Genomic DNA, 24,244 nt, shown 5'->3' on the forward strand with positions numbered 1-24,244 from the left:
GGAATGGACTGCCTGCAGTGATAGTGGAGTCAGACACTTTAGGAACATTTAAGCGGTTATTGGATAGGCACATGGAGCACACCAGGATGATAGGGAGTGGGATAGCTTGATCTTGGTTTCAGATAAAGCTCGGCACAACATCGTGGGCCGAAGGGCCTGTTCTGTGCTGTACTGTTCTATGTTCTAAGTGCTAACTTATCCTGGACAATTGCGTTGGGCTGGGCTGGAAACCATCAGATAAAGTGATTTAAATCACTAACTTCAGATGGTTCTGCCTGTTTTACCCTGATAGTTACTCTGAAAAAGTTAGAAGGAAATAAAGCACTTCTAAGTCCAGAGTAACTATTTTAAACACCTAGCCTAAGCCCCGCATGGGACACCCCACACATCCTCAAATCCCCAGTGTAACTTCTACATGCAATCCCCTGCCAGGCCTGACCTGACATTCCCAGTTCCGACTCTGCCCACCCACTCCACCTCCAGCTCCACCCCCTCCCCCCAACCGCCCAGGTACAACTCTGCCCCATACCCTTGGTCTGACTCCAGTGGACCGCCCTGTCCACTTACCTTTCGAAATTACCTTCTCCCTTTAAATTGTCCCTTTAAACACCTGACTCACAGCAGCTAGTTCAGTAAAAAGATGTATCTTTCCTCTCTGTGCTTCACTCTGATATAGCCAGGGACACGCTTCACTGCTTCTGTCTTACCAGGTCTCAATAAGGTCAGGCAAGGCAGGGGCTTTGGAATTTTAGCGAGGGTAAGTCCTTCCAGAATGCAATCAACCAGCGATTCCCACTCCGAGGAAGTTACAGGCCCATATCAGTTGTAGATTTTTCCGTTCTGAAACCACACTGAGATTGCAGGTATTTACATTCATTGCAGTCGGACAAAGGCAATGTGGGCAAATACTTTTCCCCTAAAGCTCAGCAGGGAGATGCCTCGATTGTTGCAATCACTGCAGTCGCTCTTGCTTATTTACAAGGTCACAATCTTTGCATCACGTATATCCTGAGGCACTGCCTCCCCCTTCCAACGGAGACAGAATATTAACACAATATGAGAGATAGCGGTTACAGGTGATAAACCCAACTCGATTGGTGTAGAGAAAGGGTGCTACCAGCTGTCCAACAGCGGAAGGGACCATCCTGTTCCACTGATCAGCCACCGTTTACCACATATCAGGCAGCCCCTGACTAGTTGGGCACTGACCTGCTATAATCTATCTGCTTCAGTGGGTGCTTGAGCTCAGAGTCTCTGTTTAACAAGTAGATGGAATCCATTGCACGAGGCAAACAAAAAAAAAGAACGTGCTAACTCTTCGATTGGAAAGCTGGAATATCAAGACCATGTGCACAGGTTTGACAGATGACTTGCAGCTGGTCGATGACACATAAGACAGTTGTGATCAACATGGAACTTGATCGGCTGAACATTGACATAGCATTCATACAAGAAACCAGGCTTTGCAAGAACAGATCATTGAAAGAAAAACATTGAACCTTCATCTGGCAGGGCAAGAGTTCAGAGAAACTACATAAGCAAGATGTAGGCTTCGCTGTATGGAACTCACTACTCTCGATAATAGAAATCAAATCCCCACCCTGCCTACAAATGGTTCAGGGCCTGTTCTCTCCATCTGAAATAGGGCCAATTAACCTCCTATGCTCCAACGCTGTTCTCTGTTACAAAGGGGAAAGACATTTTAATGAGGAGCTTGACACTGCTAACAACAGAATCCCTAAATCAGAACATGTTTTCTTGGGAATTTCAATTCAATGTCACAAAACATATCAGGGAAATCTAAGAAATTGTAATATTTTCTGTTGGTTACATTCTGGTCCTGTTTTAACTGTTAGTAAGATAATTAACGTTTGTTAGTAAGATAATTAACGTTTGGTTCGGTCTATCAAAATGCATCATCTCGCATTTATCTAAATTAAACTCCATCTGCCATTCATCAACGCACTGGCCCAATTGATCAAGATCCTGTTGCTTCTTCACTGTCCACTATGCCACCAATCCTGGTGTCATAGAGTCATAGAGATTTACAGCATGGAAACAGACCCTTTGGCCCAACTTGTCCATGCCACCCTTTTTTTTAAAAAACGATTAAGCTAGTCCCAATTGCCCACGCTTGGCCCATATCCCTCGATGACCATCTTACTCATCTGTCTAAATGTTTTTTAAAAGATAAAATTGTACCCGCCTCTACTACTACCTCTGGCAGCTTGTTCCAAACACTCACCACCCTCTGTGAGAAAAAAATGCCCCTTTGGACTCTTTTGTATCTCTCTCCTCTCACCTCAAACCTATGCCCTCTTGTTTTAGACTCCCCTCCCTTTGGGAAAAGATGTTGACTATCCAGCTGATCTATGCCCCTCATTATTTTATAGACCTCTATAAGATCACCCCTAAGCTTTCTACGCTCCAGAGAAAAAAGTCTCAGTCTCCTTATAACTCAAACCATCGTGTCATCTGCAAATTTACTAATTATGCCTCCCAAATTCTCATCCAAATCATTAATATAAATGACAAATAATGGTGGACCCAGCACTGATCCCTAAGGCACACTGCTGGTCATAGGCCTCCAGTTTGAAAACAATCCCCTACAACCACCCTCTGTCTTCTGTCATCAAGCCAATTAATATCCAATTGGATTCCGTGAGATTTAACCTTATGCAACAACCTACTACGCAGTACTCTGTCAAAGACCTTGCTAAAGTCCATGTAGACAATGTCAACTGCGCTCATCTACCTTCTCGGTTACCCCTTCAAAAAATTCAATCAAGTTCTTGAGACAAGATTTTCCACTCACAAAACCATGCTGACTGTCCCTAATCAATCCTTGCTTCTTTAAATGTGTGTAGATCCTGTCCCTCATAATACCTTCCCACAACTCACCCACTATAGACGTTAGGCTCACCGGCCTGTAGTTCCCAGGCTTTTCCCTGCAGCCCTTCGTAAACAAAGGCACAACATTTACCATCCTCCAATCTTCAGGCAACTCACCTGTGGCTGTCGATGATTCAAATATCTCTGCTAGGGCACCCGCAATTTCCTCCCTAGCCTCCCACAATGTCCTGGCATACACTTCATCAGGTGCCGGGGATTTAGCTACCTTTGAGACTTCCAGCACCTTCTTCTCTGTAATATGTACACCCCTCAAGACATCACTATTTATTTCCCCAAATTCCCTAACACCCGTGTCTTTCTGATGAGAAATATTCATTTATCATCTCACCCATTTCTTGTGGGTCCACACATAGATGATCTTGTTGATCCTTTGGATGCCCTATTCTCTCCCTCCTTATTCTCTTGCCCTTTTATGTATCTATAATCCGCTTTGTCTGTATAGCTTGCAAGAAACAATACTTTTCACTGTATACCATGACGTGATAATAATATCAAATCAAAAGCAATTATGACCTCAATCAGGGAGCTCATACTCCAAGAGGCCAACCGCACGGGCCTTGTTGACGTCATTGCGCCGGCCGCCAGAACCATTAATCCAAAACAATTTCTCCATCGCCAAGATGGCCGACTTGCAACGGCAGTTAATGGTCACGTGCGTACTCTCCGCGCGTGTGTTTATTTACATTGCGCGTGCCCAGCGAGAGGAGAGCAATTGACTTGTGCGCACAGCAGAGGAGGTGGAGCTAGCCTTTGCGCATGCTCAGGGTGGGGGCAGTCTTTCAGCATCCTCATTGGGGTGGGGGGAGGGGGGCGAGTGTTTGGGCATGCTCAGTGTGGGGCAGTCTTTGCGCATGCTCAATGTGAGGGCGACTGTTTGGACATGTTCAGCGGAGAGCAGTCATTGAGCATGCTCAGTGTGGGGTCGTTTTTGAGCATGCTCAATGTAGGGCAGTTTTTGAGCATGCTCAGTATGGGGTGGGTGTGAGTGTTTGGGCATGCTCAGTGTGAGGGTGTATGTTTGAGCATGCTCAGTGAAGTGCGGGAGGCGGAGTGAGAGTGGAGCTTGGGGGGCGGTCTGGTGTGGGCCGCTGATCAGCAGTTGTTTGCGGGGGGTGGTTGGGGATGAGTGAGAGCCGCAATAACAGCGAAGCGCTGACTGTATCCCCGCGCAGTGTCAGCCACCAGGAGCTGACAACGGTGGCCATGGACGCGGCTAGTTTCGAGGGAGGAGAGAGGCTGGAGACTCCTGATAACAGAGAGAGCCCAGGGGAGGCCAACGGGGAGGAGGAGGAGGACAACGAAGACGACGAGGACGAGGAGGAGGAAGAAGAGGGGGAAGATGATGATGATGATGAGGAGGAAGATGAGGAAGAGGAAGAAAGCGGCCACAGCGAGACGGTGACCAGGAAATGTGTGTATGAGGGATGTACAGAAACCACCAGCCAGGTGGCCAAACCCAGGAAACCCTGGATGTGTAAAAAACACCGCAACAAAACTTACAAGGACAAATACAAGAGGAGGAAGAGCGCCCACGCCATGGTCAACATGAACAAGAGTGATGTGAGCATAAACGGTAGTTGCGGGGCTAACAATTATATTTGTTTTTATTTCTCTGGTGGTCTTTTGCCAACGTTTCTGACTTTCTTGTTGGGGTACCATAGAAACCCTGTAGTGCAGAAAGAGGCCATTCGGCCCATCGAGTCTGCACCGACCACAATCCCACCCAGGTCCTATCCCCATATCCTTACATATTTACCCACTAATCCCTCTAACCTACGCATCCCAGGACACTAAGGGGCAATTTTTTAGCATAGCCAATCAACCTAACCCGCACATCTTTGGACTGTGGGAGGAAACCGGTGCACCCGGAGGAAACCCACGCAGACATGGGGAGAATGTGCAAACTCCACACAGACAGTGACCCAAGTCGGGAATCGAACCCAGGTCCCTGGAGCTGTGAAGCAGCAGTGCTAACCACTGTGCTACCGTGCTGCCCGGGTACAGTTCCCTGGGTATTGAATCCGAAAATGCTGGAAAATCTCTGATAGCATCTGTGGAGAGAAACTAGAACCAACAATGGTCAACCAGACTCGAAATGTTGGCTGTATTCTCTCTGCACAGATGCTGTCAGACCTGCTGAGATTTTCCAGCATTTTCTGTTTTTGTTTCAGATTCCAGCATCCACAGTATTTTTCCATTTGATTTATTATTGTCACACTATTAGCATACAGTGAAAAGTTTTGTATCTTGTGTGCTATACAGAGAGCATTCAGTTCGTAGTGAAGGAAATGAGAGAGTGCAGAATGTAGTGTACAGTCATAGCTAGGATGTAGAGAAAGATCAGTGCAAGGGAGATCCATTCAAAAGTCTGACGGCAGCAGGGAAGAAGCTGTTCTTGAGTCGGTTGGTACATGACCTCAGAATTTTGTATCTTTTTCCTGGAGGAAGAAGGTGGAAGAGAGAATGTTCGGGGTGCATAGGGTCCTTAATTATGCTGGCTGCTTTGCCAGTCAGTGGGAAGTGTAGATAGAGTCAATGGATGGGAGGCTGGTTTGCGTGATGGATTGGGCTACGTTCATGACCTTTTGTAGTTTCTTGCAGTCTTAGGCAGAGCAGGAGTCATACCAAGCTGGGATACAGCCAGAAAGAATGCTTTCCATGGTGCATCTGTAAAAGTTGGTGAGAATTGTACTGACATGCCAAATTTCCTTAGTCTTCTGAGAAAGTAGAGATTTATTTGTCCCCTGGGCAGCACCTGGTACCTCACCCTCCTTGTGTGTGTGTTTTTTGTTCTTGACAGGCTATTTACTGGAAGTATCAAAGTCTACTTTTGACATTTACATGTCTCATTTCTTAAATCATAGAATGGTTTCAACACAGAAGGAGGCCTTTCGACAAGTCATGTCCAATGCCAGCGCTCTGCAAAACGAATTTATCTAGTCCCACTTTCCCATCTTTTCCTTGTAGTCTTGCAATTTTTTTCTATAGATAATCATCCAAATTCTTTTTGAACCTCGATTGCCTGCACACTCAGGCAGTGCTTTTCAGATCCTAACCACTCATTGCATAAAATAAGTTTTTCTTCGTGTCGTCTTTTGCCATTCACCTTATACAAACCTTTCACTGATTTCAACCTTTCTACCAATGGCAACAGTTTTGCCCTATATCCTGTCTCAATTTTTCTTTAGGGAGAACAGTTCCCGTTTTTCCAGTCTTATCTGCATGACTGAAATCCCTTATCTCTGGAACCGTTCTCATAAATCTTTTCTGCACCCTCTGAAATGCTTTCACATTCTTTCTAAAGTGTGGTGCCCAGAATTGGGCACAACACTCCAGTTAAGTCCAAACCACTATTTTATAAATACATAATCGGAGCAGAAGTAGGCCATTCAACCCCTTGAGTCTGCTCCGCTACTCAGTAAGATCATGGCTGATCTGTTTGTCGAGTTCCACATTCCTCGTCTACTCTTGATAACCTTTGATGCCCTTGCCCAACAATTATCTATCTCTACCTTAAAAATATTCGATGATCCTCCTTCCACCGCCTTCCAAAGTTGCACAACCCACTGAGAAAAGAATTCTCCTCATCGTCATCCTAAAATGGTGAACCCTAATTTTAAAACAGTGCCCCCTAGTTCTGGACTCGCCCACAAGGGGAAACGTCCTTTCAACATCCATCTTGTCAATACCGTTCAGGATCATCTTTACTTCAATCAAGTCACCCCCTCACTCTTCTAACCTCTAGCGGAAACAAGCCCAGCCTGTCCATCCTATCTTCATAAGACAAGCTGCTCATTCTAGATAACAATCTAACCTCCTCTGAATCGTCTTTAAAGTATTCACATCGTTCCTTAAATAAGGAGACTAAAACTGCACACGCTATTTGAGATGCGATCTCACCACTATAATGCTCTCTATAACTGACACACAACATCGTTACTTTTATGTTCAATTCCTCTCATAAAGAATAACATTCTATTAGCCTTCTTCATTACATGCTGCACTTGCATACTATTTTGTGACTCGAACACCTAAATCCCTTTGCACCTCCGCATTCTGCAGCCATTCTCCATTTAAGTAAGTCTGTTTTTTTAATTCTTCCTGCCAAAGTGAACAGCTTCACACTTTCCCACACTGTACTCCATCGGCCAGATTTGTGCCCACTCACCCAACCTGTGTATATCCATTACTAATTCCACATGTCCACTTCACAACATACTTCCATGCCTTCACTCTCTTCATCTAAGTCATTGATGTAAACTGTAAAAAGTTGAGGCCCCAGCACAGACCCCTGCGGGGCGCCACTCCTACCAATTAGACAAAGACCCATTTGTGCACGCATTCTGTTTTCTGCCAGCCAGCCAACTTTCAATCCAGGTTAATACGTTGCCCCCATACCAGGAGCTTTTAATTTTCGCAATATCCTTAGGTATAGCGTCTTAGCAAATGCTTTCTGGAAATCCGTCTACAGTATGTCTCTACAGGGCTATGCTATTTCCACAGCACATGTTAATCCTTCAAAGAACCAACATGATTTTCCTTTCCTAAATCCATGCTGATTCTTCCTGATTACCTTTAGTCTAAGTGCCCAGCTGTAACCTCTTTAATGATCGATTCCAACACCTTCCTTACGACAGATTGTCGCTCTGCTCCTAGTTACTTATCTTTCACCAGAGCTCTGCTTTTCTCGCCCAGGCCTTTTCAGAAATGTAGACCATGCCTACCCTGGGAATTCGCCTTCATAGGTCAGGATCCTCAGAGAAGGCAGACATGCCCACTTTTTATGGGCAAGCTGTTAAATGTGCCAAAGCCGCTTTAAGAATCTACAGGGCAAAGATAAATGTCTGAGGGGGTAGGATGGCAAGTGGGTGGGTAAGGCGGTAGGGTGGTACCTAGGTGAGGGGTAGGATGGCAGGTGCGTGCATTTGGGGAGAATGGCAGGTAAGTGGGTGATGGGATTGGGTGGCAGTGGATAAGGGAGTAGGGTGGTAGGTGGGCGGGTAAGGGGGAGGGCAGCAGGTGGGTGGGCAAGGGTGAGATGTAGGTCGGGGTAGTTGGAAGTCAGATAATCAGATAAGTATTTGGGGTTGGTTAAGGGCTGAGAATAGTTCTGGGGGATTGTTTGTGGGGGGCGGTGTGTCAGGGGGTAGTCTTTGGGTGGAGGGTCAGGAGAGAGGTTCGTCGGGTGCTCAGTTTGGAGGGTGTGGGGGGTTAGTAGGATAGTTTCCCAGGCGTTAGAACTGGTTTTAATTCTTCTGTCTTTTTCTGGGTAACTATTCTGTTAAGTAAGTCATAGCCATCTTAAGTCTTTGACTCTAACTCAGAGTTTCAGAGGTTTACAGATGCAGGGGAATTGCCCATCAACAGACGTCCAAACTTACCGGGTCGTTCCTATTGTTGTTCTCAAAATCGGGTCAACTGATATTGTGAACAAGACACTCAAACTCTCGAATTATTGTACAACAAATCTCCTTTAGTGTATTCTACTAAGCTACCACAAAAGTATCAAGCTCTACTACAAACATTTTACAAAGCAGACATAAAATTTTGTTATACACAAAGTAACTAACCTCTGACACAGTATCAAAACGTCACAAAATATCCAAACTCACAACTTGGACTTAGATATACTACCTGTGGCGAGCTGAACTGTTCAGATTCCCTCCCGATGGGCTTTGTTCCAATGATTGTGAGTCCCAGACTTGGGGTCTTGCTGCTGCTTCTACTGTCGCTGCTGCCAATGTCCCTGTGTCTCTTATAGCAATCTTACTGGTACTGATCGTGCTTCCAGTCAAGTACTCACAGGACAGGCACGAATCTATCATTGTCTTGTTGGCCACAAATGTTTGAGTCGTACCTCTGTCAGAGGTCGTAATTCTCTCAGGAACACGATCTGTATTCAATCACTGCCTGTTCAAGGCATAGCAACAGCCACTGTCCAATCAGTTCCTGTGTTTGTTCCATGGCTGCACATCCTGTTCTTTACTGGTCCCACAGTCCTCAGCCTGATAGAGTTAGCCCTTTTAACTATCAGGCTTTGCTGCTGCTTTATGAATACACATCTTGCCACACTGCAGAGTCATTGTGTTGGGCCTTCCGAGAGATTCCACAGCACATCTTTTGGGATATAACCATCTGGAGACTGGACCATCTGGGCCGTTGATCCAGAAAATTCTCCTGAATGCACTTAAACTCTTTCCCCCTCACCCTGCCTGAAGCATTCCCTGGAAATTTGCTCTTTGAGGAACTTTGCCATGTGTTATTTGGCTGCATTGCTTGTTCTTGGGATGTGGATGGCACTGGTAAGATAGAATTTTGTTTCTGTTCCTAAATGTCCTGAAGGTTTTAACTACAGGGCTAGATTCATAGGCTTTGCTGGATTGGATTAGCAAACTGCTGTCACTGAAGGGCATTAGAGCTTCAGGTTTTTCTTATAATCCAGAAGCTTAAATAGTCCCTTTAATCTTGTACCTGCCCGCAAATACCAGATTTATCAAATTCATTTTCTAATAGTGGGATATGAAATTCTGATCACTACACTACCGTACACTTGAAGTAATTTATTGGCTGTAAAGTGTCTTTAGACTGCCTGACTAATGGAACGCATTTATATGGTACCATATATTTTTTAATGATGTTTGCCTGTTATGCACATATATTGAAGCTCCAGGATAATAGCCAAGAGTAAAAATTAGGCCAAATCACATCCTTTGCCCCTCCCGGTTTGGGATTGGTGGGTTAGCTGTTGTGTGTTAATACTGCACTACACTCCGGGCATACCAAAATTTGAACTTGGTCTGGGTGGCTTAGTGATATGTTGTGATGCATTCATCATTGAGACATTGGCTGATCTGAATAACTTGGATCAAAAATGTATAATAAATATCTTGGCAATAAAGCAATCTTGCAAATAATCAGCTTGAATGTCTTTTGGTTATAGTTTATATTAGTTTTTGTCTTTTTTTGCATGCTACATTATCATAATCCCACCACTTTCATGGGTCACCATATCTTGTACCAGCCCACAAATAACCAGATTTATTTTATTCAACCCAACATCAATTGCAAGGCACAATTTGAGATCATTGTAGTTTTTTAGTAAAGTCCGTGGGCCAAATTCTGCTGCCAAAATAACGATTTGATTTGATTTATTATTGTCACGTGTATGCAGTGAAAAGTATTGTTTCTTGCGTGCTTTACAGACAAAGCATACCATAAATAGAGAAGGAAAGGAGAGGGTACAGAATATAGTGTTACAGTCATTGCTACGGTGTAGAGAAAGATCAACTTAATATCAGGTAGGTCCATTCAAAAGCCTGATGGCAACAGGGAAGAAGCTGTTCTTGAGTCAGTTGGTACTGGACCTCAGACTTCTGTATCTTTTTCCTGACAGAAGAAGGTGGAAGAGTATATCCGGGGTGCGTGGTATCCTTGATTATGCGGGTAGACAGAGTCAGTGGATAGGAGGCTAGTTTGCATGATGGACTGGGCTTCGTTCATGATCCTTTGTAGTTTCTTGCGGTCTTGGACAATCAGGAAACCATACCAAGCTGTGATACAACCAGAAAGGATGCTTTCTTTGGTGCATCTATAAAAGTTGATGAGAGTGGCAGTGGATATGGCGAATTTCCTTAGCCTCATGAGAAAGTAAAGGTGTTGGTGGGCTTTCTTAACGATAGCGTCAGCGTGGAGAGACCAGGACATTTTGTTGATGATCTGGACACCTAGAAACTTGAACCATTCGATCATTTTCACTTCATCCCCATTGATATAGACGGGCATGTCCTCCACTACCTGAAGTCGATGACTATCTCCTTTGTTTCGCTGACATTGAGGGAGAGATTATTGTTGTCACACCAGTTCACCTGATTCTCTATCTCTCTCCTGCACTCTGTCTCATCATTGTTTGAGATCCAACCTACTACGGTGGTGTCATCAGCAAACTTGAAAATCGAGTTGGAGGGAAATTTGGCCACAGTCATAGGTGTATAAGGAGTATAGGAAGGGGCTAAGGACACAGCCTTGCGGGTACCTGTGCTGAGGATAATCAGGGAGGAGGTGTTGTCTATCCTTAATGATTGCGGTCTGTGGGTTAGGAAGTCTCGGATCCAGTCACAGAGGGAAGAGGCGAGTCCTAGGTCACGGAGTTTGGAGATGTGTTTTGTTTGGATAATGGTGTTGAAGGCTGAGCTGTAGTCAATAAATAGGAATTCAACATAAGTGTCTTTGTTATCCAGGTGTTCCAGAGTTGAGTGTAGGGCCAGGGAGAAGGCGTCTGCTGTGGACCTGTTACGGCGATAGGCGAACTGAAGTGGATCCAGGCAATCTGAGAGGCCGGAATTGATCCGTGCCATGGCTAACTTTTCGAAGCACTTCACAATGGTGGATTTCAGAGCCACCAGGCAATAGTCATTAAGGAATGCTGCCAGGCTTTTCTTTGGTACAAGGATGATGGTCATCTAAGGATACCTTGAAGAAGGTAGGGACCTCAGATCGGTGTCATGAAAGGCTAAAGGATATCTGCGAATACCCCCTCCAGCTGGTCCACACAGGATCTGAGTGCTCATCCGAGTACCCCATCTGGGCTAATCGCTTTCTGTGGGGTGGCTTCCAAGAAGGCTGATTAGACATCTGCAATGGTAACCTCGGATACCGGATCGGCTGAGGCTTCTGTGGTAGAACATCTGCTCTTACTGACCTCTTACTCAAAATGGGAATAGAATGCATTGAGCTCATCGGGGAGGGGAGCATTGATGCCAGCGATTCTACATGCCTTCATCTTGTAGCCTTTTATGTCTTGCAGACCTTGCCATAGTCAGTGGGAGTCTGTGTGGCTAGCCTGGGACTCTAGCTTGGTCCAATACTGTTCCTTGGCATCTTTGATGGTTCTCCGTAGATCGTATCTGAATTTCTTGTATAGGTCAAGGTATAAGTTGTCTGACTTGAATGCCTCAGACCTGTACTTCAGCAAGCAGTGGATATCCCTGTTCATCCATGGTGTCCGGTTGGGAAACTCATGGATTTGCTTCTTTAGCACACGATCTTCTATTCACTTACTAATGAAGTCTGTTACTGTAGTTGCGTATTCATTCGGGTTGGTCACTGAGTTCTTAAATATTGACCAGTCCACTGACTTAAAGCAGTCCTATAGGAAATCATTTGATTCCTCAGACCAACATTGCACAAATTTCTTTATCAGATTCTCCCGTTTCAGTTTTTGCTTGTAATTTGGGAGCAGGAGCACAGCCTTGTGGTCGATTTGCCAAAGTGTGGGTGGGCAATAGAGCAGTAAGCATGTTCGATGTTTGTGTAGCAGTGGGTCTAGGATGTTTGATGAGCCTAATGGCACTTGATATTATTTATGTCTAAATAATAAACACCTTCAGGTGAGGCGCAGACACATGGTTAAATGTCAATAGCTAAAGGCTCCCATTCAAGTTGTGTCACTCTCTGCCTTTTGCTTTGTTTGTGTAAATGGCATTTCACAGCCCGAAACGAATCGAATGTCACAAATTTGTTTTCTTCTGGAGGTGCCAAATTTCAGCTGAGACAGTAAACCAAGGCCTTGACAGCCATTTGGAGTGGATGTAAAAGATCCCAAGGCAATGATTTCAGAGAAGAGCTTCAGAGTTCTGTGTGCTGCCCAGTATTCATTACTCGGCCAAATCACTTGTCCTAATCTAATCATTATTACATTGCTGATTGAGACTTTATAAAAATTAGCTGCGCTGATCCTACATTACAGAAGTACTTCATTATCTATAAAGCATTTTGGGACATTGTGAAGTGGTGAAAGGTTCTATGTAAATCCAATGTAAATCTGTTAATTATCTGCATGGTTGATACAAACTAAACTCACCACTGATATGTTGGGCCACTAATTATAAGTCTAATTACACTTTTAATGACAAAAGTATTAATGATGGCCATTCAACATATCTGACACAAAATTAACTTAGAGCCTCAGTCCTTCAATTATTAAAAAATCTTTTCCCCTTTTTCTTTCTGTACCTGATTTGAAATTGCGGTTTCCAACTCGCAGTTGCTTCTCAATTCTTATGCCGTTAACTTTGCAATCTCCGAAACCAGTCAAGTAGATATAGTTGCTTGTTTTGTTTGTTCAGATCCCAAATGCCCTCTTCTATCTAGAGGGTGCCGAAACATTTCCATCTTGCACTTAAGATGGGGAAGTTTAACACTCTCTATGCTGTTTTGTTGACAGTGAAGCACTTAGTTATTTGTTCTGGTTCCTCCACAGGATGATACAGATGAAAGACCGACTAAACAACGTTTGAGCTGTATGATAGTGCATCAAACAAGTCGTAAAGCAAGCCTTCTTGAGCAAGTTTTAAATCAAAAAAGATTGGTGAGTGTTTCACATGTGCTGGCACACAACTACTCAGCCATTCTTCTGATACTTAAATTAATCTCCATCAGCCATGGCTTTGCCCTGCTGCATTATGTCCCACATACTAGATGCATCAAAATGGAGATAAGGAAAAATCTTGCATATGAAGTAAATTTTAGATTGTGGAATGCTTTGCAAAAATGGTGACTCATTTCAACATTCAGAAATATACTGGATCATTACTTGAAGGCCTGTCAAAGTTTATGGGGAAAATGCAAGATTGAAAGAAAAAACATTTTTATAGTTCCTTTTTTAAAAAGTGAAATAAAGAACAAAGAACAATACAGCACAGGAACAGGCCCTTCGGCCCTCCAAGCCCGCGCCGCTCCCCGGTCCAGGATTGAATCCTGAATCCAGGATCCCCGCCCAATTTTCCAGCCTATCTACATACTAATATCCTATCCCCGAGCTGTCCCTCACAGCTATGATGCTTTGTTCATCACAACCTATTAACTCACCCCTACCCCCCCATTCCAGACCATGTGATCTCCAGGGAGAGGCGAAAACCCAGAGTGAAAACCCCAGGGCCAATATGGGGGAAAAAAAATCTGGGAAATTCCTCTCCGACCCCCTGAGGCGATCGAAACGAGTCCAGGAGATCACACTGGCCCTGATCGGAAAATGCTTCCCAACCCTATTCATTTCCACTTCCACGAACACCATATGAATTCCCTGCCCCCGAGACAGGTTCCCAACTATCCGCAGTAAAGGGATAGGTCTCAAAACACTTCAGACATGCAATCCGATAAAGTTCACAGACAAAAAGTATGTCCATCGTTTTTTTTATTAATTACTTGCTGTCTTGACCATTGCTGCTGTTGGGATAGTTGGATGGATTTTTTTCTTTACAAATTTAATTCAGACTTCTAGATGGTGTATGGCAATAAGCACACAGTGTTGCTATAATTTCTTGATGTAACATTTGCTAACCAATATCAGAATTGGCAATTGGGGAAGAGCACATCCCAAATATTCCCATAACCCAAGCCACCTCGCAGAAGTGCCCTCCGTATCCTTTTGCACTGTGCGGAGGGCTTTCCTAAGTGGATTTTTGTGGCACACCCTTCACTCCTGTACCCAATACCTGGACACACCTTGGCTTACCATGTTGCTAGCTGGATGTCCCCAGTGGAGGTTCTTGCAATGGAGGAGTTCTCCCCCTTAACATCATGGAACTGGTGTTACACGCAACAGTCCCATATAACCATAGGTTGCATCAGGTCATGGACTCCCAAGGAGCCTTTTTTTTGCAGCGTTGTGGACCATACGTATATAGGTTGTTATGGACTGCACTCCCTTTTCAATTATTTACAGTTTTGTTTGCACTTCAACCCCATGCTCTTAATCTACAGGAACCCCGGTGCAGAGTAAGGGGGAAGTTTATGGACCTCCTTGTGAACCTGCTCCTGGGCCTGGCTAAACTTGCCATCAACAGGTGGGCAACCGAGTGGGTCATCCAACCCAACTTTCTGCCCCTCCACCACGGCCAAATTCACGGCCCGGTGTCCCTGAAGAAGGAGGACAGTGTGCACACTGGCACTGTCAAAGCCTTCCATGCCGGGTGGACACTGCAGGGACTGGGGAGCCTTATCAACCCTCTGAATCACATTTTAGTTTGATGTTTTGAGTTTTAATTTGTGATTTGTTTTTGTGGAAAACAGAATCCAGTTAAGGGGCTGCCCCTTGAATTCGTCCCTCGGTTTGGTTTATTTTAATTGGTTAATTGTTTTAACCCAAAGTGAGGCACACCCCAAATATCAAGCACATTAGCTTTGGTTTACCAAATATTTCAGTACTGTAATTTCCTGAATGTTATTCCATTGAGGGGAAAAACTCACATTTTTAATCTGAGGTACAGTGATTTTAAAACACCAGAAAATTTTAAAAATCATAATTGTAAGTAAAGAGCATTTTGATTAGCCCATTTCCTTTTTACCCCACGTTCGGCTGTGAAAGTCCGATTGAACAAAAGACAACTACTGAACAGTTCTGATGCTGATTGGGAATGGCACCTGCCAGCTATATGAAATGCACTGACGTAGCATTGTGGACTGCACCTTTGAATGTTGAACTTCTCAAGAAAAGAATTTAGCCACCTCAGTTGTTTTGATGTGTGCTGCTTGTCTCTTATTGATGCATGTTAAGGGACACTTAGCTAAGTATGTGAGGGAGAAAGGAATAGAAAGTTATGTTGGAGTGAGATGAAGCAAAGTGGGAAGAGGTTTGTGTGGGATATAAAACACTAGCACAGGCCTGATGAGCTGAATAGCCTGATCAACAAATTCTTTAATACATTATGCATGAAGTATCTTTTCAAGTTTGAAATCCATCGCAATAAAATTGATTAGCACCAAGAAATGTCCTGCAAAGCAGTGCTTTTTTTCCCACTGGATCCCAGCATAGTTTTTGAATTGTTATTTTTAAAGAAAATATAATTTTAGCACTAAATCAGGTGGAGAATCAAACTTGAAGAATGCAATCAGAAATGTGCCTGCAATGCTAATGTTTATTTTCCAGCTTGTGCTCTCTAAGCCTGGCTTCCTGTTGTGAGCATGGGAGTACTGAATTTGCTTTTTTAGTGAGAAATGAAGTTTGAGAAATTTTCATTAGAAAAACTCTGTTAAGATATTTTAAAATCTAGATAGTGTGCAAAATATTCCATTGCAGCAGTAAGTGTCTTGTAAAAATAAGGTTTGATCAGTAATGCCCATTACCTTTATTTTTAGTCACTATTGAGAAGTCCAGAAGTTGTCCAGTTTCTACAACAGCAGCAACGATTGCTGAGCAGCCAGGCCCTTGCTCAAAGGCAGCAGTTTCAAGAAACACCAATGTGATCCTTTCTTTTCAAAATAGGACGCTAACATACTGAAGCTTGATGCGATTAAATTTAAGTAAGTCACTCTTATGCAGAGTTTTTACCTTGCAGCTGTTTTACCTCATAACAGTGAGAACAGTGTTTTCCAACTCCAGTTTCGAAAAAAGATTTTGAACTAAAGGACATAATTGCGATATTGTTCACCACCTGTTTCTGTTCTATGAAACACTTTGGAATGTTCTCTGTCTTAAAGGCCAGAATTTTGTGTATAAAGTTTGGGCACACGCCCAACCTGGAAGTGTATAAGATTGCAAGAGAAGATGTCGGAGGTGCATCCCAACATCCTTACCTGATGTTTTGGTCTGATACTTTGGTCGGCGGACACATATGTGATTTGGATGCTCACCAGCCAGCAATCAGGAAACCAATTAAATTAATTAAACACCAATTGTCTGGAATTTTACCGTGGCTATCTATCTTTACAGTTTGCAGGTGGACTAATTTGCCAGATGGCCTCTACATTTAAATTGCAACCTCGCTCCAGGACAGAGCTCAAATAAAACTAACAGATGTGTCTGGGGATTGAGGACTGTGTGTGATTGTGCACCCTGGACACTCGTGGCATATTTGTAACATCAATTTTATTTTTACAGGGTCAGCAGCTCCCTGACACAGCTCTACAGCAACTTTCCCCCAGGGGGAGCACATTGGAAGTACCAGTCCACTTTCTCCCTTCTCTCGGTGCCCACCTCCCCCAGTTGCACTGAACTTTTCATAGAGCGCATTTCACTCTGGATGGCCATTCATTGGCCAAGCAGTGTGAAATTGTACTCCGGGGCCGACCATGTCTGGGAATGTATGATGGGCAAAAAATTCAGGCCATAGGTATCATATACATATCAACATGTTAGATACTTTGAAAATTCCTGACCAGCTGACTTTTCCCTTGATTCTGTGCTGATGAGGGATGATGGTATAAAATGGAACACCTCCCTATTGCAGAATCCTAGTGCCAACACCGAACCGTTCCAGGTTAGATAGAGGGTGACTCTGTGCAAAGTAAAGTTCCCTTAACCTGGTACCAACCATGTGTGTGATTCAGTCTAAACAAAAACGGTCATTTCCACAATGCTCTACATTGCAGTGGGGGTGGGGGGGGGGGGGGGGTTGGTGGCAAATGGATCTTAAAAGCATGGTATCATTGGAGTTTTAATGTGGCTTCTGGAAATGGGGAGCAAGTGGAAGGATTTGGGGAAGAAGTTTTCAAATGTATTGGCTGAAACTGCCTGTTGGACCGAGATTGGGTAAAAGGTGCCATGTGAGTTACCGAGGATATTGTGATTGTAATGCTACAAAAAGACTATTTTTTGTTTTAGAGCAGGTTGCAACATTTGAACTTATTTCTGCTGTGCTCAAGCTCACAGGAAATTCAAGTATTGACTTAACATAGAACATAGAAAGTCACAGCACAAACAGGCCCTTCGGCCCACAAGTTGCGCCGATCACATCCCCACCTCTAGGCCTATCTATAGCCCTCAATCCCATTAAATCCCATGTACTCATCCAGAAGTCTCTTAAAAGACCCCAACGAGTTTGCCTCCACCACCACCGACGTCAGCCGATTCCACTCACCCACCACCCTCTGAGTGAAAAACTTACCCCTGACATCCCCCCTGTACCTACCCCCCAGCACCTTAAACCTGTGTCCTCTCGTAGCAACCATTTCAGCCCTTGGAAATAGCCTCTGAGAGTCCACCCTATCCAGACCCCTCAACATCTTGTAAACCTCTATCAGGTCACCTCTCATCCTTCGTCTCTCCAGGGAGAAGAGACCAAGCTCCCTCAACCTATCCTCATAAGGCATGCCCCCCAATCCAGGCAACATCCTTGTAAATCTCCTCTGCACCCTTTCAATGGCTTCAACATCTTTCCTGTAATGAGGTGACCAGAACTGCGCACAGTACTCCAAGTGGGGTCTAACCAGGGTCCTATAAAGCTGCAGCATTATCTCCCGACTCCTAAACTCAATCCCTCGATTAATGAAGGCTAGTACGCCATACGCCTTCTTGACCGCATCCTCCACCTGCGAGGCCGATTTAAGAGTCCTATGGACCCGGACCCCAAGGTCCTTCTGATCCTCTACACTGCTAAGAATGGTACCCTTCATTTTATACTGCTGCTCCATCCCATTGGATCTGCCAAAATGGATCACTACACACTTATCCGGGTTGAAGTCCATCTGCCACTTCTCCGCCCAGTCTTGCATTCTATCTATGTCTCGCTGCAACTTCTGACATCCCTCCAAACTATCCACAACACCACCTACCTTGGTGTCGTCAGCAAACTTACCAACCCATCCCTCCACTTCCTCATCCAGGTCATTTATGAAAATGACAAACAGCAAGGGTCCCAGAACAGATCCCTGGGGCACTCCACTGGTCACTGACCTCCATGCAGAGAAAGACCCCTCCACAGCCACTCTCTGCCTTCTGCAGGCAAGCCAGTTCTGGATCCACAAGGCAACAGCCCCTTGGATCCCATGCCCTCTCACTTTCTCAAGAAGCCTTGCATGGGGGACCTTATCGAACGCTTTGCTGAAGTCCATATAGACCACATCCACCGCTCTTCCTTCGTCAATGTGCTTGGTCACATTTTCAAAGAACTCAACCAGGCTCGTAAGGCACGACCTGCCCCTGACAAAGCCGTGCTGACTACTTTTGATCATACTAAACTTCTCTAGATGATCATAAATCCTGTCTCTCAGGATCCTCTCCATCAACTTACCAACCACTGAGGTTAGACTCACCGGTCGGTAATTTCCCGGGCTGTCCCTGTTCCCTTTCTTGAATATAGGGACCACATCCGCAATCCTCCAATCCTCCGGAACCTCTCCCGTCTCCATCGACGATGCAAAGATCATCGCCAAAGGCTCCGCAATCTCCTCCCTCGCCTCCCACAGTAACCTGGGGTACATCCCATCCGGTCCCGGCGACTTACCAACCTTGATGCCATTCAATAGTTCCAACACATCCTCTTTCTTTATGTCCACATGCTCGATCCTTTCTGTCCTCCGCAATCCAGCAGTACAACCACCCAGATCCCTTTCCACCGTGAATACCGAGGTAAAGTATTCATTAAGCACCTCCGCCATTTCTAACGGTTCCGCACAAACTTTTCCCCCTTCACCTTTTAAGGGTCCTATGCCTTCACATCTCATCCTTTTACTCTTGACATATTTGTAGAAAGCCTTGGGATTCTCCTTAATCTTACCCGCCAAGGTCTTCTCATGACCCCTTCTCGCTCTCCTAATTTCCTTCTTAAGCTCCTTCCTACATCGCGTATACTCCTCTAAATCCTTAACACCTCCTAGCTCTCTGAACCTTCTGTACGCCTCTCTTTTCTTATTTACCAGGTTCATCACAACCTTCGTGCACCACGGTTCCCGTACCCTACCAACACCCCCCTGTCTCATCGGAACGTTGTCATGCAGAGCTCCAGACAAACATTCCTTGAAAATCCTCCACTTTCCTTCGGTACTTTTCCCCAAGAATGCCTCCTTCCAATTTACCCGTCTAATTTCCTCCCTGATGACACTGTATTTCCCTTTACTCCAGAGAAACACTTTCCTAGCCTGCCTGACCCTATCTCTTTCCAATGCTATCGTGAAGGAGATAGAATTATGATCGCTATCCCCAAGATGTTCACCCACCGAGAGATCCTCCACCTGTCCAGGTTCATTAGCCAGCACCAGATCAAGAACAGCCTCTCCTCTAGTAGGCTTATCCACATACTGTGTCAGGAAACTCTCCTGGACACACCTAACAAACTCCTCTCCATCCAAACCCCTAGCCCTAGGGATATTCCAATCTATGTTTGGGAAATTAAAATCTCCCATCACGACAACTCTGTTATTCCTACATCTCTCCAGGATCTGTTTCCCCATCTGCTCCTCAACATCTCTGTTACTATTGGGCGGCCTATAGAAAACACCCAGCAAAGTTACCGACCCCTTCCTATTCCTAACCTCCACCCACAGAGATTCCGTAGTCAGTCCCTCCACGGCGTCCACCTTCTCTACAGCCGTGACACTATCCCTGATCAACAGTGCCACTCCCCCCCCCTCTCTTGCCTCCCTCCCTGTCCTTCCTGAAACATCTAAAACCTGGCACCTGAAGCACCCAGTCCTGTCCCTGAGACATCCAAGTCTCCGTAATGGCCACCACATCACAATTCGAAGCAGCAATCCACGCTCCAAGCTCATCCACTTTATTCACTACACTCCTGGCATTAAAATAGACACATCTCAGACCTTCAGCCTGAGCACTTCCCTTCTCCCTCACTCGTCTAACCTCCCTCTTACCCTGTCTACATTCCTTATCTATTTGCGAGCTAACCTCCTCGCTCTCAGTCCCCTCATTTCGATTCCCTCCCCCCAACCTTTCTAGTTTAAAGTCTCTCCAGTAGCCTTAGCCAACCTTCCCGCCAGGATATTGGTCCCCCTGGGATTCAAGTGCCACCCGTCTTTTTTAAACAGGTCACACCTGCCCCTAAAGAGGTCCCAATGATCCAAGTACCCAAATCCTTGTCCCTTGCTCCAGTCCCTCAGCCACGCATTAATTCTCCACCGATTCCTGTTCTCACTCTCCCGCGGCACAGGCAGCAATCCCGAGATTACTACCTTTGCATTCCTCTTTCTCAGCTGTCTACCCAACTCCCTATATTCTCTTTTCATGACCCCTTCCCTCTTCCTACCGATGTCAGCAGTACCTATATGCATCACGACCTTGGGCTCCTCTCCCTCCCCCTTCAGGATTTCTGGGACTCGACCAGAGACTTGTTCAAAATGCAAAATTCTGTCATAACCCAAAATCAAGATGGCTTTTGTCTAATTAAGACTCCTATTTTTAATGAAGAAGGGAAAAGTTGGCTGCAGGCACTGCATGAATAATCAGAGTACAAGATGCCTAATGGGAGCGACAAAGTTCTCTAGGAACTATAACTTTTCTTTTGGGTTCTTCCTTTTCTGCTTTCACAAAGCTAGCCTTCCAGTATGATAAAAGAAACAATAGGGAAAGCATAGGCAATACAAATACAATTGTAGAGCTATAGACATTTAATTCCCAAATCTGTTACAGGTGTTAAACACTGCAGTAGAGTCATAGAGGTTTACAGCATGGAAACAGGCCCTTTGGCCCAACTTGTCCATGCTGCCCTTTTTTTTAAAGCTAATCCCAATTGCCCGCATTTGGCCCATATCCCTCTATACCCATCGTACCCATGTAACTATCTAAATGCTTTTTAAAAGACGAAATAGTACCTGCCTCTACTACTACCTCTGGCAGCTTGTTCCAGACACTCTCCACCCTCTGTGAAAAAATTGCCCCTCTGGACACTTTTGTATCTCTCCCCTCTCACAAACCTATGCCCTCTAGTTTTAGACTCCCCTATCTTTGGGAAAATATATTGACTATCTAGCTGATGTGTGCCCCTCAATATTTTATAGACCTCTATAAGATCACCCCTCAGCCTTCTACGCTCCAGAGAAAAAGGTCCCAGTCTATCCAGCCTCTCCTTATAACTCAATCCATCAAGTCCCGGTAGCATCCTAGTAAATCTTTTCTGCACTCTTTCTAGTTTAATAATATCCTTTCTATAATAGGGTGACCAGAATTGCAAACAGTATTCCAAGTGTGGCCTTACCAATGTCTTGTACAACTTCAACAAGACATTCCAACTCCTGTATTCAATGTTAATGTAAAATGTTACACTCACGCTGCTTGAAGTTGGATATGGTTAGAATAGAGAGCTTGAGTTTCTGGCTATGTATAATTCCTAAAGTTTTAAATGTGTTGAATATTTTAAAATGTCATTTCTGTTGAGCATTTAAAATGTGAATTTTGTTTGCAAATGTAAGTCTTTAACAATATTTTGTAACAGATTATTTTTCAAATAAATTATGGTTGTGTAACCTTGCATGTTTTGTTTCTTTGTTCCCTTCAAAGAAATTTGTTGGTTTAAAACTTGCCACTTGTGTTGCTGAGAGATCAACTTGATCTATAAAGTTCCATTCAGCCACTCAAACCTGGGAAGATTCATTGTTTCTCCAGACCTTAAGGGAGCCAAAGTGATTAACCTAAAAACTTGAGACACATTCATCCATTCAAGCAAATTTAAAGGGCATCACCATCATGTTTTTCAATTGGAGTCCATTTTTTCCCCCGAGCCACTTGAATCCCATGGGTGCTTGAAGCCCACCAATAATCCACCCAAGTCTTCACTTGAGCTTGTACCATTCTTCCATGGATGCCATTACCAAGCTCCATTTCAAATGTCAATGCAGGGGGAAATGATCAAAAGATTTTTCAGATGACACAAAAGTTGGCTGCATGGTTGATAGCAAGGAGGATTGCTGTGGATTGCAGAAAGATGTCAATGGACTGGTCACGAGGGTAGGAAAATGGCAAATAGGATTGAAGCCAGAGTGTGAGATTGAACCCAATAGTGATGCTTTTGGGAAAGTCCACCAAGGCAAAGGAAAACACAATGAATGGAAGGATACTGAGAGGTGCAGAGGAAGTGAGGGACCTTGGAGATAATGTCCACACATACCTGAAGGTAGGTTACAAAAGCATATGGAATTATTTTCCTTATTAACCGAGCCATAGATTATAAGATCAGGAAGGTTATGCTAGAACTATATAAAACATTGGGTTACAACTTCAGTACTGTGTGTAGTTCTGGTCACCTCATTACAGAAAGGATGCGATTGCACTGGATAGGGTACAGAAGGGATTTACGAGGATCTTGCCAGGACTGGAAAATTGCAGCTATGTCGAAAGATTGTATAGGTTGGTGGGTGTACCTAAACCTCTGGGACTGCAGTGGTTCAAGAAAGCAGCTCACTGCCACCTTCTCGAGGAAAATTAAGAATGGGCAACAAATGCTGGCCCAGCTAGCTTAGGCCCACATCCTTTGAATGAATAAAAATAAGTTTATAATATAACTTTTCTCTTTGCTCCCACCTTCTAAACATAAGCAACACCAATAGCTAGAATTCCATTCTGCTTCTGGAGAAGTCGAGCCCACATCCTTCCAGGGCTGCAGTAAATTATGTTATTGTTAAATTGCAGTAAATTAGGATATGTAAATTCTAAATTGTGCTGCAAGATGACATTTTAACACTATTCACAAGTTAATTTGGATATTTGAGAGGTTTCCCCCTCTTAGGATGGAGATTGGATTAATGTTTTTGCAGCAATTAGAGGTGAATATACAATCCACACTAGAAAATGCTTTATTTAATGCCACACACAAAATTAAAGAAAATGCAGTTCTGAAAAGTCCAAAATCCAATTTGTACATGCTTGTGTTCACATTTGTAATTGCTATGCACCATTTTTCAATAAAGTGTGTTTTCTAACAAAAATCTATGACTAGAAATCACTTATGGAGGGGCAAGACAGACAAATGAAAAATTATAAGAAAACCTTTATTTTGGGACTGTAATGAAGGCAAGAGTTGTGGGTCTCAAATTTGCTACCATGCTTTGTCATCAGGGAGTAAATTGAATGGCAAATTTCAGGTGTCTGCATCTGCACGGTTAAATGTGGAAAGTCAGAAGTTGTTGCTCAAGTTCCCCTCTTCTGCAAGTTCTACTGTACTGGTCTCTTGTTTAGTGGCTCCACACCAATATGTATGAAGAGTGTTAAATGTACCAGAAAATGTTGGGCTGGTGCATTCAGATATGTGAATTTTTAATAGCATGATAGGTCTTCAGTACTTTCAAACAACAATTCTGGCTCGGAATTTTCAATTTTACAAGTGTGGAATGTCATTCCTACAGAATTCAATTAGAGTATTGCTAAAAAAAGATGATATTGAAGCTTTTGTGTTGCATTCACCAGGGCCTCCCCCTCCATTGGCTTCAGATGCATCTGTTTATGACAGTATGTTTGGAGCGGCCATTGCCCAGTCCTTTAGGAGACAAAGCCTAAGGTTATCCTCCATTGTGTTGTGTGGCACTGGCAACATGCTAAATGGGATCAATTCAGAATAGATCTAGCAGCTCAAAACTGGGCATCCATGAAGTGCTCTGGCACATCAGTAGC

At 44.2% G+C, this 24,244-nt stretch overlaps 1 protein-coding gene across 4 annotated transcripts; it reads left to right on the forward strand.

The window, feature by feature from the left end:
- The first annotated feature begins 3,953 nt into the window (after positions 1 to 3,953).
- rfxap (regulatory factor X-associated protein) lies at positions 3,954 to 22,108 on the forward strand. 4 transcript variants are annotated; one of them, XM_078222264.1, is made up of 5 exons: positions 3,954 to 4,473; positions 13,172 to 13,279; positions 16,048 to 16,212; positions 16,790 to 17,569; positions 20,967 to 22,108. In XM_078222264.1, exons 1-3 carry the CDS (start codon positions 4,036 to 4,038, stop codon positions 16,153 to 16,155), a joined length of 654 nt encoding a protein of 217 aa, XP_078078390.1. In that variant the 5' UTR covers positions 3,954 to 4,035; the 3' UTR covers positions 16,156 to 16,212; positions 16,790 to 17,569; positions 20,967 to 22,108. The 4 variants fall into 4 exon arrangements, with proteins under 4 accessions (XP_078078390.1, XP_078078388.1, XP_078078389.1 ...); XM_078222262.1 differs by having other exon boundaries at positions 3,957 to 4,473; positions 16,048 to 17,569; XM_078222263.1 differs by lacking the exon at positions 20,967 to 22,108 and having other exon boundaries at positions 3,964 to 4,473; positions 16,390 to 17,126.
- The last annotated feature ends 2,136 nt before the right edge of the window (positions 22,109 to 24,244 follow it).

The sequence above is a fragment of the Mustelus asterias genome, chromosome 10, assembly GCF_964213995.1.
Source record: "Mustelus asterias chromosome 10, sMusAst1.hap1.1, whole genome shotgun sequence".
Taxonomy (NCBI): domain Eukaryota; kingdom Metazoa; phylum Chordata; class Chondrichthyes; order Carcharhiniformes; family Triakidae; genus Mustelus; species Mustelus asterias.

What these genes read in the sequence shown, in the direction of transcription:
- rfxap (XM_078222264.1), top strand. Translation starts at nt 4,036, where the DNA reads ATGAGTGAGAGCCGCAATAACAGCGAAGCGCTGACTGTATCCCCGCGC. An exon ending in TCAACATGAACAAGAGTGAT is followed by an intron (nt 4,474 to 13,171) that starts GTGAGCATAAAC and finishes GTTCCTCCACAG; the next exon opens with GATGATACAGATGAAAGACC. An exon ending in TTTTAAATCAAAAAAGATTG is followed by an intron (nt 13,280 to 16,047) that starts GTGAGTGTTTCA and finishes CTTTATTTTTAG; the next exon opens with TCACTATTGAGAAGTCCAGA.